The 18,375-nt window shown below is 40.6% G+C and overlaps 1 protein-coding gene across 1 annotated transcript in view; it reads right to left on the reverse strand.

Annotated features, from left to right (window-relative positions):
* TET3 (tet methylcytosine dioxygenase 3) overlaps positions 1-18,375 on the reverse strand; it is a 299,530-nt gene that overhangs the window by 121,427 nt on the left and 159,728 nt on the right. Inside the window, exon 4 of the mRNA XM_069214102.1 lies at positions 8,719-8,809. Coding sequence (XP_069070203.1) covers positions 8,719-8,809 — 91 coding nt within the window. The remainder of the gene's footprint in view (positions 1-8,718; positions 8,810-18,375) is intronic.

Raw genomic sequence — 18,375 nt, forward strand, 5'->3', positions numbered from 1 at the left:
TGTTCTCCATTGAAGCCTATGTGTTTTGGGCACCTCTTTGACCTCTGCACCTGACCGGCCCTGAGGTGCTGGTGTGGTAACTTTGGGGTTGCCTTGAACCCCCAACGGTGGGCTACCTTGGACCCAACTTTGAACCCTGTAAGTGTTTTACTTACCTGTGAACTTAACATTTACTTACCTCCCTCAGGAACTGTTGATTTTTGCAGTGTCCACTTTTAAAATAGCTTATTGCCATTTTTGTCAAAACTATACATGATATTGTGATTATTCAAAGTTCCTAGAATACCTGAGTGAAATAACTTTCATTTCAATTATCACTTGTAAATCTTGAACCTGTGGTTCTTAAAATAAACTAAGAAAATATATTTTTCTATATAAAAACCTATTGGCCTGGAGTAAGTGAGTGTGTGTTCCTCATTTATTGCCTGTGGGTGTACAACAAATGCTTAACACTGCCCTCTGATAAGCCTACTGCTCGACCACACTACCACAAAATACAGCATTAGAATTATCTCTTTTTGCCACTATCTTACCTCTAAGGGGAACCCTTGGACTCTGTGCACACTATTTCTTACTTTGAAATAGTATATACAGAGCCAACTTCCTACACATATGTAATAGGTCTTACATTTGCTTGAGTTAGAGGTATGGGTGTTGTAAATGCATAACCGGGATTTTCTTGCCACATAAATTGGTCAACCCGGTCTCATAATTTGGTCCTCTGTTTCAGTGGCTGTGCATATAACTAAACCACTTACATTTACCTTCTTCCTGTATAGGGAGCTAAAAATGAAAATACTGCCAATATTTATTATATTTATTTATATTAATATTTTGTCCCTCCCCACCTAGTGTGGAGACCCTGAGATGACCTAGACAGAAAGAGCATGTCGCGCTGATTGTTTTGATGGTGGTCCCATTGTCCTAGGACCACCACTCGGTGAGTTATGGCCAAAAATGTTTTGTAAAAGGAATGCACTGCAAAGCATTACGGGGCAAGTTTCCAAGAATCTTGCCTGTAATGCTCAGAACAGCCCCTAGAGGGCACCCCAATAAAAATGGCATTCGGAAGAATCATGGTCATGTAACCATATAGTCAGCCCCTAAAGAGCATAACCACCTGAAAAGAGAATGGCAGAATGTAATGCAATTTAACCATATTTAGACCCTAGAGGGCGTAGTGCCTTTCACATTTTCAGGCCTAGCAGGCATACTGCAACATTACAAACAAGGCCCTTAAAAACACAAACTACTCCCAGCCATAAAACAAAAGTTGTAGCCATGAGAGCTTAAAGACACTGAATGCTTGGAGAGATTGCTATTTAGGGCTCCCCCAACCTAGTGTGGAGACCCAAATATGACCTAGACAGAAAGAGTGCTAAATGATTTGGTGGTGGTCCCACCGTCGTAGGACCACCAGGGGCTGAGCTATGGGCCAAAATGTTTGAAATGCCCTGGAAAGCATTATGAGGAGAGCTTCCCTTAGTGCAGTAAAACTCACTGGTGGCTCTTCCGCTGTACCAGAGAGCGGCATTGAGGATTTCTGTGTTTCTTCTGTTTAAAATGTGCCAGTTTGCATATTTTTCCACTGCTAAACTTGTACTTAAGTGGTACTCATGTAAATCTCAACATGTCGAGAGAGAGCGCATGTGTGTTGCCTAGGCCTGACCTAAAAAGTGTAAAGTAGGGGAAGAGGAGCAAGAATGCAAAAACAAACTGAACAGTTGAACAGGAGAGGTAGGGCTGAATTTGTTGGAAAATACTTTTGTATTTGTCATATATGTTTGTGACATTCTAATTCCAGTCTGCTCTGGGCACGCAAAACAGAGAGGAGACTTCCTTTTATTTCATACCATCATGGACATGCACAGAGAGATTGTAGCAACAGTTAGTATTAAAATCTGAGTAAGTACTAGGTTTGTGTGGTGAAAGAACAATACTCACTCACAGGGCATAAATGCATGCAGGCATTGCAACCTTCCACAGTGTATATATAAAAGTAATACATTTGCTGACAATAGGTGTTTAGAAGAATATTCAATGGTTACAAAACATGACTGCTCTCCTGGACTATCATCACTGGTCTAAGAGACAAGTATACAGTACTTGACTGATGTCCATTGGATTTTGCACTATGCCAAGGGCTACAGCACATCTGTAAAACACATACAGAGATTTTCCATAGGCCAGTGCAGCAGGAAAGGATATCAACATACATGCACAACACAGCTTGACAGGCTTGGTCTTATGGTAACCTTAAATATACTGCACAGAGATGTTTCATAACATAAAAATAGAGGTTTCCACTAGACCACCATACTTCAGGGTTTCAGATGAAACTAAAACATCAAAATAAACTGTCTTTTGAATATTACATAATCATGTTTTGTCTATGATGTAGTATACTTTCCGAGAGGAAAATAGTGTTAAAAATGATGGCCTGGAACAAGGCTGATGGCCAAGATTAATTCAAGCATTTCATTCTTTACGCTTTTTATTCCTTCAATGGAACACTCTTTGTGGGAATGGGATGCCCAGATGTTGGTAGTGTGCTCACTGTGAAATAGGAGACCAGCCTGGGGATGCGTATGTTGCCTCTGGAAGGGACCTGGTCTGCCATTTCAAACTGTACTGTTTCTACAGGAGCAGGACCAAGGCTGACTTGCGTACAGCTAGTCTCGGTCTAAAGTGACTGAGTGGGGGAAAAACGAGGTACTGTAATGTGGCCCTCAGTAATTACCAGTGGCTGAGATTAATTCAAGCATTCAACCCATCACCTCTCTTTTCTTCCGCAGCATAACTAACGCCAGTCATTATTCCAAGACATTTTGAAGCTTGCACTTGGCGTGGAGAGGAGTACAAATATGGAACTACAACTCATGATTCAAAAAATGGATCTGACATAAAAATTAATTAAAAATTAATGCTAGCTACTGACAGGCCTAACGCATTTTATGTCAGAGCAGGTGGATGAGTGGAAGTGCTGTGGATGTGTTCCTCCTGCAACTCCTGTAAAGATTAGAGGTGCAAACCAGGAGCACGGAGGTTAGCAGCTGCAGATCCATGGCAATGCTTGTGGGAGGGGTGGGTGGAGGGGGGGGGTGTTGCAGGAGGGTCGCCTTCCCCTCCGTGATCATATCAATGTTAGTTCAATACTACCATTAGATATTACTATATCCTTGTTCATCTTCTAAAGCTTGCATTATCACAACGATACCGAAACTGCCTTTGGGATATCCCAAAACTGCTGGTACAGTGACATCTGGTGAAGTGTCAAATAAAAGAATGAAATTAGGTGGTAAATAGAATGAAGTATGCTCTTACAACCTAATGTGAAGCTTATCTGTCAGTGTTAATGTGTAACGAGAGGGAGGTGCATACAGAAAACATAACAAGGTAGAATCCTGCAGAGTAACAGAACACCATCTTCAATACTTGTTAAATCTGCTGAAAGCAGGACAGTGAGTGTGATCTTTTTGGTTTTGCCGACAGTAGCTTTTAATGCACCTGTCTATAATGGGGTGTTGTACACTGTCCAAGAGATGTGTGCAAGACTAAGCTGAGCAACCCTCACTTTTTTACAATACCTTTCAGTCCATTAGCCTCTATAATATGTGCATGCCAGCCTAAGTGCCATGCCAAATTAATTTATGAAACCAGATCATACTTGAAGACTTTGGCCATTTAATAGAGGTAAATTTACACAAGTAGTGTAGTGTAGTGTAACTAGTAACTTTACAATTTTGCTATTAAAAATTTCGGAATGCCATTTCAGACCTTCAGTTGGGGAAAACCTCTGGCCCAGACTATTATAAGAAACTCCGTTCACACCTGGTGCCCCATATGTTGAACACTTATAAAGAGGCGCTCCAATGCGGTTCCTTCACCCAGACCTCGACTGTCCCACGATCGTGGTCATACTCAAGGGTGACCTGCCCCGGGACCAATGTTCATCTTATTACCCCATTTCGCTGATCAACTCAGGTTTAAAAATATACGCAATGCCCTATTTGATCCACCCTGATCAATGCAGGTTTGCGCCAGGCAAGAGCACACGTCACTGTATTCGACAGGTCCAGGTGGCGCTCTTGCAGAAGGAGAGACTGGAGGGCGGGTTGCCACTCCTGCTGACAAACTTCCACAAGGCTTTTAACACCCTTGCCTGGAACCTAGAGGATGTCCCGATGCGAATGGGCTTTGGCCGGACATTTCAGAAAATGGTCCATCTTTTTTACCATAACCCAACAGCTCAGGTGCGGGTCAATGGCATTATGTCAGACACCTTTCCGATCCAACGTCTGACACGTCAGGGGTGTATCCTCTCCCCTCTGCTGTTCGCCCTGGCCATCGACCCGTTGGCCTCCCTTCTATGCTGTCACCCGTTGAACAGTGGCTGGAGATGGAGGATCGACCAGGAGGATTTTGTGTCTTTATATGCTGATGACATCCTGGTATTCCTGGGAGGGCATCAGAGCTCTGTACACCGTTGCCTGGAGCTCCTGACCTTATACGGTGAGGCCTTGGGTCTGCGGCCTAATCCCAAGAAGTCGCTACTAGTGATGGTGCGAGGAGACACGAGGGCAGAACCTGGTGTACGAATATCCCAGTGAGGCGAAATGAGTTTCTGTCAATACACCTTTCCCCAGTTCCAGATCTGGCCAGGCAGCTTAACTTTCAGCCCCTATCTCAGGTCCTGGTTCAGGACCTAGCCCGCTGGCATGGCCTGCCGCTGAATCCACTTGGCCATAATGCCCTCTTCAAAATGATCTGTCTCCCTCCCTATCTGTATGTGCTGACGAACTTCCCATATTTGGTGCCTCGTACCTGGTTCTGGTCCCTTAACACCAAACTCACCTACTCTATATGGGGTGGGGGGTTGGGGGGTGAGGTGGGGGGGAGGGGGAGAGGGCAACAGAGTGGCTTATTGCTCCAGAAGGAAATCTCCCTACGAAGGTGGATTGGGGATACCAGACATCTATATATATTCTCTGGCGGCCCAATTAGTACCGATCAACGAAAGGTTTACTGGTGGGTGGGATGGCCCGGCTTATCGACTAGACCTGGGATTCAATGGCCTATTGGGTCTATTGTACAGTGGTTCACTTCTGCAGGCCACCCCTGACTGCACCCAGGTGGCAGTGCGGTGCTAGAGGGTGGCCCTACAACTGACGGATGGATCTGCGCCATACCAAACTGACACTCTTATGGCAGGGCACGAGGTTGCAACAGGTGTCTCGGCCGGGGGGCTTCAGGCAGTGGCAATATTGGGATTACCTACATGGGGGACATGTATCATGGTGACCTTTTGATGTCTTTCCAGCAGCTGAAGGACCAGGACTGTTCTTCCGCTTCCTTTAGCTGCGTCATGCCCTACAACCCCATCTGCAGGCTCATTTGTCCCTTACGGATCATAGTCCTCGAGTCTAAACTGCTTATGGGCCAACTTGGGAAGGGAGCCACTACTTAGATGTATCGCTCATTGCTTACTAATGCCGCTGATGACCTTGTCGCTCGCACTGCGAGACAGATGGAAGGCCTGTGTGGGAGAACTGAATGAGGACGACTGGAGGGAAGCATACCTTGCACCTAGAGAACTGGCCATATCCACATGTCTATGGATGGTACAGATCAATTTCTTCCATATTACATACTTCTCCCCACTGCGCCTACAACATGTGTCCAGCGACGCCCCCTGGTTGTCCCGAGATGTGGTCCTCTGGAAGCGCACCTTCTACATGTAGCCTGGGAATGTAAGGGGGTGCGCCCCTTCTGGGAGGCAGTGGAGTAGATGGTTTCTGGAACGTCCGGTTGAGCTGACTGTTAAGGTGGTGCTGCTGGGGCTTCTGGAAGAGTTGGGTGGGCCAAGGGCGGACCAAAACTTTGTGGGGGTTGCATGAATAGTCACTACCCTGTGGCACCATCGATGTCTAAATGGGGTTGACTGGTACTCTCATCTAGAAAAGTCGATATGTGAAGCACAGGGACACCCTAGGAAATATCAGAAAATCTGGGGGAAATGGAGGGCTTATCATGGGTTGCCCAACTGAGTGGAATTACTTTGTTACTGTGGGGGAAAGAGGGTTGTTGTCAAGAGTACTTATATGTTTTTACTGATTGGACTGATATGTGCTCACTATCCTTGTTTTACTTCTAAAAGGAATAATCTGAATGTAAATGTACTTCTAGGTGCTCCAACCCCTTAAAACAGGGGTAACGCCTACTAAAACAAGATTCACAGTTGTAAACTTAGTACTAGCAACTTTCACAGGAAAGCAGCGATTTCTACCACAGGGGCAGAGCTCTATCTATGGTAAAGTAAAGGGAAAATAATAAAGTTTAGCTATTGTTTTATAAAAATATTTAAAATGTTTTCATATAAACTAAAAGCTAACAAATATTTATTATTCAGCTAGAATAAAAAAACAATGTTACAGAATAACTCACCCGCTTACATTTTTAATACATCATTAGACATATATTACACTTATAATTGTTTTAAATTGTTTTAAAATATCCACATTAATTTATTCAATTTAGTAAATTGTACTAAATCTAATTATTTTTAATTTTCATTCAAATTTAAACGCTGTACTTAGTTTGAGTCAATAATCTAAACATTTAATGACTATTTTATATCAATATAACATGCTATAAAAAAACAAATCTATATATATATATATATATATATATATATATATATATATTTTTTTTTTTTTTTAAACCTACTGGCAGTCACCAGTAGGTAGTTATAGTCAGTCCCTAGTCTCCAAAGATAAAGCATTTTTTGTTTTGCTAATAACTTTGGTGTAGTTTGACAAAAATTCACCACATTTTCACAGGGTAAAAGTACCCTGCCCCTATGGGGCTGATGGAAGGGTCCGTGAGGGACCCCTCCTGGGCAGGAAAACACTCCATGTATCCTTTGGGGTGCTCAGAGCGGCCCCCTGTGTGAATCCACAATGAATCCGCAGAGCCAGACCACAAATAAAAAACAAAATACACCCACTCACACACCCATTCACAACCACACACACCCTCTCACAGACCCACAAAACCATTATCACACTCCGTCACAGATCCACACATCCACAAATTGATTCATCTACTCATACACTCACACACCCAGACACCACCATATAGACACTCAAACAAGGCCATTCGCAGCACCGGTTGGATTAACATATGTGAATTAAATATTAGTTTGCGTTAAAAAAAAAAATCCTACAAATTCACTGAAAATGACAAAGGTTACAGAGATGCTATAATTAGGAAACAGAATTTAAAGAAAAAGTAGAAATTTACTAAAAAAAACAAAGACTACAGGGACGTTATAGGTCGATTCAGATTTTATACGCACAAAATCTTATAAATTCAGCAGTTCTAGAAATTATAACTCATGCCCCAAAGTAACAATAACTTGCGCCCTTGTCATGCACTAATTACCCCACATATTACATTAGTCATGACATCTTCTATGACATCACTGAGATTATCAGAGCAACATTTGGAATAAATTGAAGAGAAAACTGTGCATGGCAGGGCACGAGCTATAGTTACCTTGGGGCATGAGTTATCATTTCTTGAGATAAGTATAACTGCTGAATTTGTATGGTTTTGTGTTTGTAAAATCTGAATTGATCCATAATGTCCCTGTAAACCTTTATAAAAAAAAAATATATATGTGTATATATATATATATATATATATATATATATATATATATAGAGAGAGAGAGAGAGAGAGATAGACACACACACACACACGCACACACCGCCCCCCCCACTCAAAAGAATATACTTTCAGACTTAGAGTGATGCATAAATTATGCAAAAAAAACATAAGACACAATGTGCTAGAAAAATGAGAAAGCCTCATGTAGTAAAATCTTAAGGCACAGGATTAGCTTGTGCCATCCACACCAAAATTAAACATTACTAAAGTATTTTACTATTACAGGCACCAAATTGTAGTTCTGGGTTGGTAAAATACCATCTAAGCCAAGATGGGATGGAATGAACAAAAGCAGTTCCTGACACCTTTGTCATTCTTATTATAGCCCAACAGAGAGACATAGCTTTGCCCAGACACAATCGAACACACAGTATAGGTGAAAGCAATGACCTTCCAGGCTTCGAGTGCCGAACAGATCAGGCCAAAATAGAATTAGGGCACCTTAGGTGGTTCCCAACTTTTAGTTGGATCGCAGCTCCAACAAATCAAGCACTCTACAACACCACTAATGATCTAAATCTGCTCAAATCAAATTCTAAAGTAAAAGGCATTTGACATTTTTACAGTTAAGAGTGGATTGCACTGTGCTAATTCTATGCTTAACAGCTCTGGTAGACAGACATTTGAGTTGAACAAATTTGGAGTATTGTAGAGTGCTTATTAAATTTATATCCTCCGAATGAATAAGGCGTAGAAGGCACTGTTGAAGCTGGGACAAATTTAGAGGATTTTCCAGGTCCTATATTCCCAAAACGAGGAGAATTCTATAAAGATTAAAAAATGATCTTCATATTTTGCGATATGATGCCATGGATGACCTAAAAATATTGCTTAGACACAAACCATTTGCTAGTTAATATTCGAAAAAATAACAAGATAGTTGAAGTAAGCAGTGACAATGATAGATTAAAACAGTAGATGCTAATTCAACACTTAGCCAATATTGTTTAGGCTCATAAGAACTTTTAATACAAGTCTCTTACTTACCGGCCTTCCATAAGTTCCCTGATTGAGGCCACATTTGGTCCAGACCCCAGGTGAGTGTAGTATGGCCCTTCATCTTTTTCAACAATTTGATCTATTCAAAACAAAAACAGTATTTAATGCTATTATTTCCTTGTCATTCTCAGCTGTAGACTGGACAAATGCTCATATCTTGATAGATTCATCAACATTCATGTAAGTAAGTATATCTGATCCATTTTCACTGCATGGATACCTTGAAATACAATCTCGAAATATATCACCAAATTAGTTTTTCTCCCCTGACGACCATTCATGTCTCGCCATGATTCTACCTCCAAATGTTTCTGCTCTTCATGAGCCTGCCTCTTTCTAAACTCCCTCAGGATGGGAATGTTTCTCCACTGAGTGCCCACATTCTAGAACAGTATGCCTTTAAAATCAAACGTTAAGGAAATCCATGTTTGAAAAAAGCTTTAAAAAATATTTTAAAATCACTATATATTTTATGGTGCCATCACTCAAGTTATATTGTCATCGACTGCTCTGCCAGCCACTTAGACTCCCTGCCCCATTACGAGCCACTCTTCTCCAGCCATCTAATGGAGCTACACTGTTGCTAGCCATCCTGCATCCCATAGTGTCACCAGCCGTTCAGCAAGTCAGTGTCACCAGCGATCCACACTGTCAATAGCCATGCAGAAAGGCACAATGCCACCAGCCATCCAGAAATCCCGAATCACCAGCCACCTATCAAGTCTATACTGTCACCAGCTCTTCAACCAGTCATGTTACCAACCATGTGGCAATCCGCAAAGCACTGGAGCAAGCAGATGGACCATTGACAGAGAGAAAGAAAGGGCAGCAATTAGTGGCGACGTCTCACCTTTGATTAAGTCACCAGAGAACACCCAACCCCAAAACATTTTTAGAAAAAAACGTTTTAGAAATGGTGCAAAACCTTTGGGCAACCTTTCAGTCTCAATAGAGACTAACAAACCAAAGTCCCTAGGAGACAGGTCAGGTTTTAATTAAAAGCTCAAGTGACTTTTAGAGGCTGTGTTCTTTTAAATCATGATAGTCTCCATTGTTTTATAATAGCTTAAGTCAATTCATGATATTGAGAGGACCATGTAGACAAATTGAGATTAGAAAATGCGTTAGAGACTGAAGCTGAGAATTACCTAAATTTAAAATAATGAATTTTGCTTTTAATTAGAGTTGGACTACAAGGTGACATCTCCCTTTCTCCGCAGGTTAGGAGCAAATTGGACAAACTTAGAGTAAGATAATATGATTAATAATAGAAACTTTGTGTAGTCAGCTGCAAAGAGCATCTGCACTTTCAGAAATGTACTCAGTAATAAATATGATTATTTATTGGCTCAGATTCAAAAGCAGTTGTTTATCAAACATACGATTTGATATCAAATCTGCCAAAAGACTCTGTAACAAATAGTGGAATACGGATTTTGTGGAATACGGATTTTGTGGAAGTAACACTGAATAGCAAGAAACTGGGAGAAGAACTGATTAACTATGAGTTGCGTACCTATCTATTCACAGACTAACATTCAAATAAAGAGCTTCACCTCCACTTGTGCCTCCAACCATCAAGAATCAGACTCATTTATTAGATGCAGCTCATAAGAGTTTAGAAAAATCACAAATTATCTGTGGCTGATCATTAAGCAGTGGAAAGAACTTCTTGCTTAGATCAGATTGAATGACTGAGACAACTTGATGATGCCGTAGAAGGGGTGATTTGGAATCTAATGCAAATGTTCTTCAGTAGCAACTACCCCTAAAACAAGATGTTGCAATAAATTCAATTGTGGTGAAGCATCTGATCTTAGTAGTGGACCTCAATCTATTTCAGATGCATGTACTGTGTCTGTTTTGACCTCTGCTTTCAAACAAAGTATCTCATTGATTTCCTGAAGTGTGGTTGGCGTTCAGCCAAAGCTTATCGAGAACAAATGGCTGTCTTTCATTGGGGGCTTTGATGTTTGTTTGTTGTAAGAGACATGGGCAACAGAGGAAGTTTTTATTGATTGTTTTGTTACTTATAATGGCAGAGCTCTCCCACCTAATCATTCTAGACAGGCGGCATGATTTTAGTCAAAAGTGACATGGTTTGTACACATCATTTATTGAATATTGACTCCCCTGACTTGATGGGCCTAATGCCTAGCTTTCCAACTGGTCTCTATCTGTTGGTAGTGATTATCTATGCCAGGACCATTCCTACTTGTGGTGATTTACCAACTGCGGCTTTATTGGTTGATCAGATTGCCCAGTTCCAGCAGAAAGCTAAAATATTGGTAGCAGGGGTTTTCAACACCTCATTTGAACCCTCTTACTCCAATGATCTAATAACTAAGATGGAAGATGAGTATTGGGGTATCCCTACCTTACTGGCAAATTATACCATTATTCCTCTAATGTTGCCTAGGAAATTGCTTTCATAGCTGTGAGGAAGGGCTTGAGAGCCTGTAATGGGAGGACTCGCTGAGACCCAAAGAGAGCTGCCACTTTCAAGAGAAGGTTTACATTCAGTGCTATTGATTACGTCCGATTAGATGTTAGACTGTGGTTGCAGCTTCATGATATGGAGGTAATCAGTCACACTGATAGTGATCATAATGCCCTTAATGTCATTTTGCTTAGGGATAATTTTAAGAGATATGTACATTTTCAATGTACCGTGATACCTGAACCAATTATGGCAAACAGTCGCAAGAATGTGTCTTTGCCCAGTGTCCTGGCAAAAGAAGAACTTCATGCTGAGATTTATTTCTGGTTTGTACACTATTTCTCTAAATATGAAGACACACCAGTAGAGGATGTACCTGTACTTGATATTCATGCTAAATTATATAAAGACTTTGAGAGTATCTTTTGTAAAGAATTCCACTTGAAACCAATAACCTCCACCAAGGTTCCCATTTGGTTTACACCTAATTGCGAGATGGCCAGGACAAGAACTTAAAATGCCTTCAGAGGACGTAATTGTCTGGATACTTGTGTAGCACGTTCAAGGTACAAGTTGGCTATTATTCATGCCACACGGGAGTGGGAGGATAATAAGTGGCAGCAGTTGCATCAAGCACTAAAAGCAGGCGATAGCTGGACTTTCTGACCTTTTATCTCTCATGGGTCTAGTTGCAATGTAAACCCTCAGCACTGCAACATCTAACATGGGAAATGGAAAGGGCACGACTTAAAATTGTATACCTCTGACCCCAGAATTAAGCTGTTTAGCAGTAAGGCAAAATGATTGTGCTGAAAGTAAGGAGCCAGGATATTTTTTCAGCCTAGAGGAGACCCTCTCTGCTATTGACAGCTTGAAGTCCTCAAAGGCACCTGGAGCAGACTGTGTTCCGGGTGACCTATATAAATAAGAACCTTATTTATGGGCTTCTCACATCAATATTCTCTCAAACGCTATTGCAGAGGGAGGAGAGATTCCTGTAACTTGGAGACGGGAGGAGATAATACATATTTTTAAAAAGAGCAACCCTGGCTGTCTTAGTAATCATAGACCAATTAGCTTTATAGATGATCTTCAAAAGATCTTTGCCAGGCAGGTATTAAATAAATTACAATACTGGATGGATAGTGAGCAGATACTGTCCCCCCTCCAGGCAGGGTTTCTGCCCAAGACCAGCAGTTTAGAACAAGTATTCAAATTTTACCTTTTATACTGAAAATATGCCGTGCTCAGTAGTAAAAAATTATAGGTGGCTTTCGTGGACTGGCGTTCGGCATTTGATTTGGTCCCACGAGAAAAGCTTTGGAGTGTTTTAGTGAGTATAGGGTCTCCAAAGTGCTTTATAGATCTAATAATTAGATTGCATGAGAAGAATTATGCCTAAGTAAGGTGGTGGAACAATGGGTCCGCCAAGGTTGTGTATCGATATCTACCTTGTTTACCATATTATATATATTATATATATATATACATATCTATATACACACACACACACACACACACACATTATATATATATATATATATATATATATATATATATATATATATATATATGCATACACACATCAATGATGTGGTTAAAGTACTATTGAAGTGTATTAATGACTCCCATATTTTGAATGGGATTAAAATACCCATTTTGCTATTTGCAGATGACTCCTTATTAATATCTAAAACCTTAGACAAATTCATGGAGTTTTGTGTAGAAAGGGGATTATAACTTAATACGACCAAAACATATTATTTTTGGTAAGAAAACAACCAAAAGTTGTATTGTTAAGGCTGGGAAGGAACGATTGGAGAGGGTTTATGGCTTTGATTATTTGGGGGTGGTCTTGAGTGATATATATAAGTGGGAGTCGCAAATTAATAAAGGTTCTCTTGTAATTTCTCATAGATCCAAAGCCTTACTTTGTTTCCAAAATAACACTCATACTTGTTTTATCTCTCCAGCTCTGGAGGCTAACAGGGCTTAAGTCCAGAGCACTGCACAATAGGGAGCCGAAATTTGGGTTTACATTGACTCACAAAAGCTACATGCAGCTGAGGATAACTATTAGGGCATGTGTTTCAGTGCTGTAAGTACTCCCCTTATTCCACTTTAGTTTGACCTGGTTATGAGACTAGTATCTGATTTGGTCCAATTGAAACCCTTGTTATATTGGATACGGATTTGGTCGACCCCTGAATTAGTGGACTACAGGGACTCTCTGAGAAATGTATTACCTCCTAAGGAAGCTGTAAAGGTCCTGTGGTTACGTTTTATACAAGAGTGGTGTAAAAAACTGGGATCACGTAGATTATGGAACGCACCAGAGTCTACTTGCAAAGATGATGCAATGATTTTTTTTTTTAAATTGCATTGCTCTAATGTGCTTGAGGAACGCAAGGGTGAATCTTGGGCACTTGACCGAACAGTTTCTGGTTTTTAAACTAGCCCCGGCCTTTTAACCTTATCTAGATAACATCACCCCACCTATGGCTAAGAGTCTGTATGTGAGGTTCAGACAGGCTGTTTTCCCACACAATTTTTTCAAGCAACTTAGCAAGGAGATCAAGCCGGAGGAAGATCCTTCTCTTTCCTGGCAGCGAAGACCTGGAACTCTCTGCCCAGCCACCTTCGCGCCATACCTGATCACCTCTCCTTCAGAAAGCAGCTCAAGACCTGGCTCTTCGAGCACTGACCCCCCCCCCCCACCAGCGCCTTGAGACCCTTTATGGGTGAGTAGCGCGCTTTATAAATACGAATGATTGAAGTCTCTATAGCAACCCCTGGAACAATAAACCATGTTATATTGGTTTGTCCAGAGTAAGGTTATGTGCACAGGGAATGGCTCTGCCCACTTTAACTATGGGGGGTCATTTGCTGCATTTATGCGCAAGCGTGTCATGAGGACTGATATGTCCAGTCCAGTATTATACTCTATTAGCGTTTCTTGTTTAATGAGTGGATAAAGCGTGAGAAGCTACTAAAATAAGCTATATTAACATAAATGTGTTCGAGTCATCTGTTGACTTATGTTAATTAGGTACCACTGGGCACTATTATGCACCAAGCATTTTATTGTTATATAAATGTCTTTTTAATGGTAGCCTGAATGAAATGGACAATTTGAATTTTTTTTATCATAGTCTCTTGCTTCAGATTGTTCAGATGTTTGGATTATATGGGGTGTAGTGACTATTTTATGGAGGTATTTTTGATGTACAGGCATTTTTGCCACTTTTTACAATGTTTTTGTCTTTGTCTTTTTTAGTGGCTGCTTTTTGTGTGCAGGCTTTTTGATGCATTTTTAACTTGATGTTTTAAATAGAGTAACTCTAACGTGGTATCTTTGTTTTTATGCAAATTTGATAATTATGACTTTGAATTCTATTGTATTTGTTTACTGATGTATGTTTATCAATTCTGATGGTCAAGATACCGAATAAAGTTTAGTTTGGTACTCAGTAATGTCAATAATAACGGATGCGGTGCATGCCAGTACTGTGTTTAGGTGTGGCACAAACGTATTGGTAATCATATACAGGAACGTAAAACACATACATGCCTGTTTATTTTATTTACAGGTAACTTCCAACGTGGGAAACAATTTTTCACTCGAGATAAGCTATCCACGAAATGGTGCTCATATTGACTTATAAATGATCACAAATGACTAATGGTTTCATGTTGGATTAACAAAAATGTATAGCCAGACTCGTCCAACGTTCCTCACGAAAGCATTAGACCCAATAGGGTTTGTCTAAAAATAGCTGAAACATGATGACCCAGTCAGATGGTAGGACAATACTGATGCTTATCCAATCACCGATAACACCCTGTGTTATTAGTTGTAACCTACCCAAGCTAACCAATAATAACACTAAGGAGTTCGATATAAATTACCTTGTTTCAGGTGTTTTCTCTGGCACTTTTAAGATACTGAACATATATATTCAAAGCTCTTACTTCCACCACCTAGTGGATGTAGCCCACCTTGCCGGACATCAGAGAAGTTCAGGGAATGCCCCATGATGAAGCATACCACATCCTGTGGGTAAATGCTTAACATTTCGCAACACCTTTCACAAAAAAAAGTTCTCCGACCAGTGCTAAATCAGCCCTCTTCTTCCCCTTTTGTGTTTTAAGGCTCAATGCTAGCCGCCATCTAGTGAGCTTGAGAGTGAGCCAGCCTTTCTAGGACCCATGAAGTCACCCCCTCCATGAGATACATATAAACCAAAGTGAATATGTGTCACTAGCTTGCTCTTGTGAGTTTTTGATCTATTCCGGAACTCTGACCAGACCCTGCCAGAAGAGTGTCCTCCCAGGTATTCCATCTGTGCCACACGTGATATGAACGTGCCCCTCACACAAGCCAGGAAACTGGCTCAACAAAACCTACACAATTTCTGTCAAAAACAGAAACCCTATTTCCCAGACAAGATGCATGACCTCCCGCATATGCATACAACAATCTGCCCTGCTTCATTTAACTGTTTGACTAATCGTATATGTTTTTTATGTATGATATTTCCCAAACTATGGCCTCAATAAATTACATTACTGACCAGCATTAACACTAGAGTACACTTAAAAATGCTTTAAATAGAAACAGGAATTTCTTAAGAGTGCTAGGGAAATGTATAGAGTATGCAAAACGCCATGCTTGGTGGAATACAATCAGTTTTGTAACAACCCAAAACTATTGCATGAGAAATACAAAATAGAATTATTTACTTCATTTTCAGCTGTGACAATACCAAGGATTTTTCATAAATCCCAACAGGTGAAAAACTTGCACCCGTTAACTGGTGTACATTGCACTTCTTTGCTGGACGGCACTGGATAGCCGACCTCAGAGTATTTGCATTACATTGCTGTAACTGGATGATGAATAAAACAAGACTAAAACGTGTGATTGCTTTTGAAGATCTGATACAGATGTGCTTCATTCAGTTAACCTGAATGATGATCGATTTATTTAATTATTATCTAGCATACGGCCTGCTCTCCTTTCACAACACGGAATAGATTTTCCAATATCTACCAAGTAAATGGCTAGTATAAGGTATTGTAGAGACCACTATTCAACATCCAAACCAATCACCTACAGTCAAATAAGATACCTGCTCTGCCATTTATGAAAAAAGCCCATGGTGGGTGATGGCTTTTCACGCAAAACACTTGGTATACCTCCCTGCACTGCTAGTGGTTGCAATGAAAAGTACAGGCTACAGCGTCCACTAGCCCATCCTATTTCCAATATCAGAATGCAGTGAAGGACTGGTGTGTTTCACTGCAGGAGTCATTTGCCTGCCATGCACAGCAGCTTGCTAGGTTAGTAAGTGTGATTGCGGATAGAGAGGAAAAAAAGGGAACTAAACTTCTGGACATGAGGAAGTAAGTGTGGAACAACTGCCTGCCTTCTCAATCTTCCCCAAATGAACAGAAACAAAGAGCTTGGTGGTGAAATAATGGAACGGATGAGAAACTATGGCCCCAACTTTTCATTAAAAAGCTATAATAAAAAAAATACACCTACATCTACCATTATTTCCCATAGCTACCTGCATTTTAATAATATTTCAGTGGCATCTCAATACGAACTGCCTACCATGACTGTTCTAAAGTAATAGCTACAGATAGAGCAATTTTATTCAAGAATTCAGACTTTTGTTTTGCTTTACTAAAACTTAAGTATCAACGCATAAGGCTTTGCAAAAGCACTGGTGCACAGCTGGCATAGATGAAAAAAAAAACAACTAGATTGTGCTCAATTTTCTTCAAAGTACCAGAATCTAGGGAGCTTTCGAGTAATGAACCAGACTGAAGGTAAAAAAAAATGTGGGATAGATGTCTGTAGTGCGTACTGTCATAAGTATGGCAAGCAAATTCACAAACCTGGCATCAACAACATCAGCTGTAAGAAGACCAACTGCAGATAAATTACAGTAAAATGTTAAGCCTCACAGAGTAAATGAAGATCTTCTCCTATGAGGGACACCGCTCATCAGGCCTTCCAGGATTTTCAGAATCTGATCTACTTGCCATAATATTCTGTGACTGAATGAGTTAATCGCCAAATTAAGTGCCAATGAACCTGACCAAGAACATCAAGTCCTGTGAAAGGTATGAAGCCACAATGACCAAGAAAACACAAGGTGGTTCAGATTGCCAGGAACGCGTAACAGCTGTGACAAGACTTAAGGTCAAATCAGAGCGACCTAGAGAACAAATGCATTCTGGAAAACTCCGAACCTGGCAAACGGCCAAATGGTTATCACTAAGCGCTCCTTCTTTTGACCAATTAGGTACACTTTCCAACATCGAAACGTAAAACGTTTCTGCCAGTAAACACTGTAATTTCACATCTCATAGCATTCCAGGAATGAAACGTCTGTCCAACCATTAATAATATATATATAAGTTTAGTTTATATTTTGGACCAATAGCCAAATTAGTCAATTTCAGTTCAATGACAACCTCTCACTTGTAAAAGCCGTTTATTGTTAACTTTATTAATTCTCACCTATTTCAGCAGGTGAAGCCTCACTTCAACTGCTACTTCCGGCCTTGAAAGTAAAGATTGGACCACTACCAGAGATTTCACACAACGTGTTTTTTGACAATACGTCAGAACCACACAAAATTAAACCTGTATTAGTTTTCATTAATATCACGATTTTACTCCTTTAAGCCAGTCAACCACATAACCACACTGTTACAAGAAATTGAAAATGAATTCGGTATAATCTTGGAAAGACAACTTTGTTTTGTAACTAGCATGCAATTTTAGTTTCTCATATATCTTCAATGAAACACTGTAATGAATTAATCCCCTAGAACAGTGGTTCCCAACCTGTGGTCCGGGGACCCCTGGGGGTCCGTGAAGCCTTCTCAGGGGGTCTGCGAGAGCTTAGAAAGTTCAAAAATATTAACAGATATTGACATACTGGGTCCCCAGCTTCCACTAATGGCCCAGGCAGGGGTCCCCCGGATTCCAATGATGATTCAGTGGGGGTCCCTGGGTTCCATTAATGTTAAAGTGGGGGTCCACAGAAATGAAAAGGTTGGGAACCACTGCCCTAGAATGATACTGAAAAGAAAATGAGAACAGCAAGTAATATAACAATGAATATGTGTGCATGTGTCATCACGCATGCAAACACATCATGAAGCGGTGTTTATTTTGTTTTCAA

Source organism: Pleurodeles waltl, chromosome 11 (genome assembly GCF_031143425.1).
Source record: "Pleurodeles waltl isolate 20211129_DDA chromosome 11, aPleWal1.hap1.20221129, whole genome shotgun sequence".
Lineage (NCBI taxonomy): Eukaryota > Metazoa > Chordata > Amphibia > Caudata > Salamandridae > Pleurodeles > Pleurodeles waltl.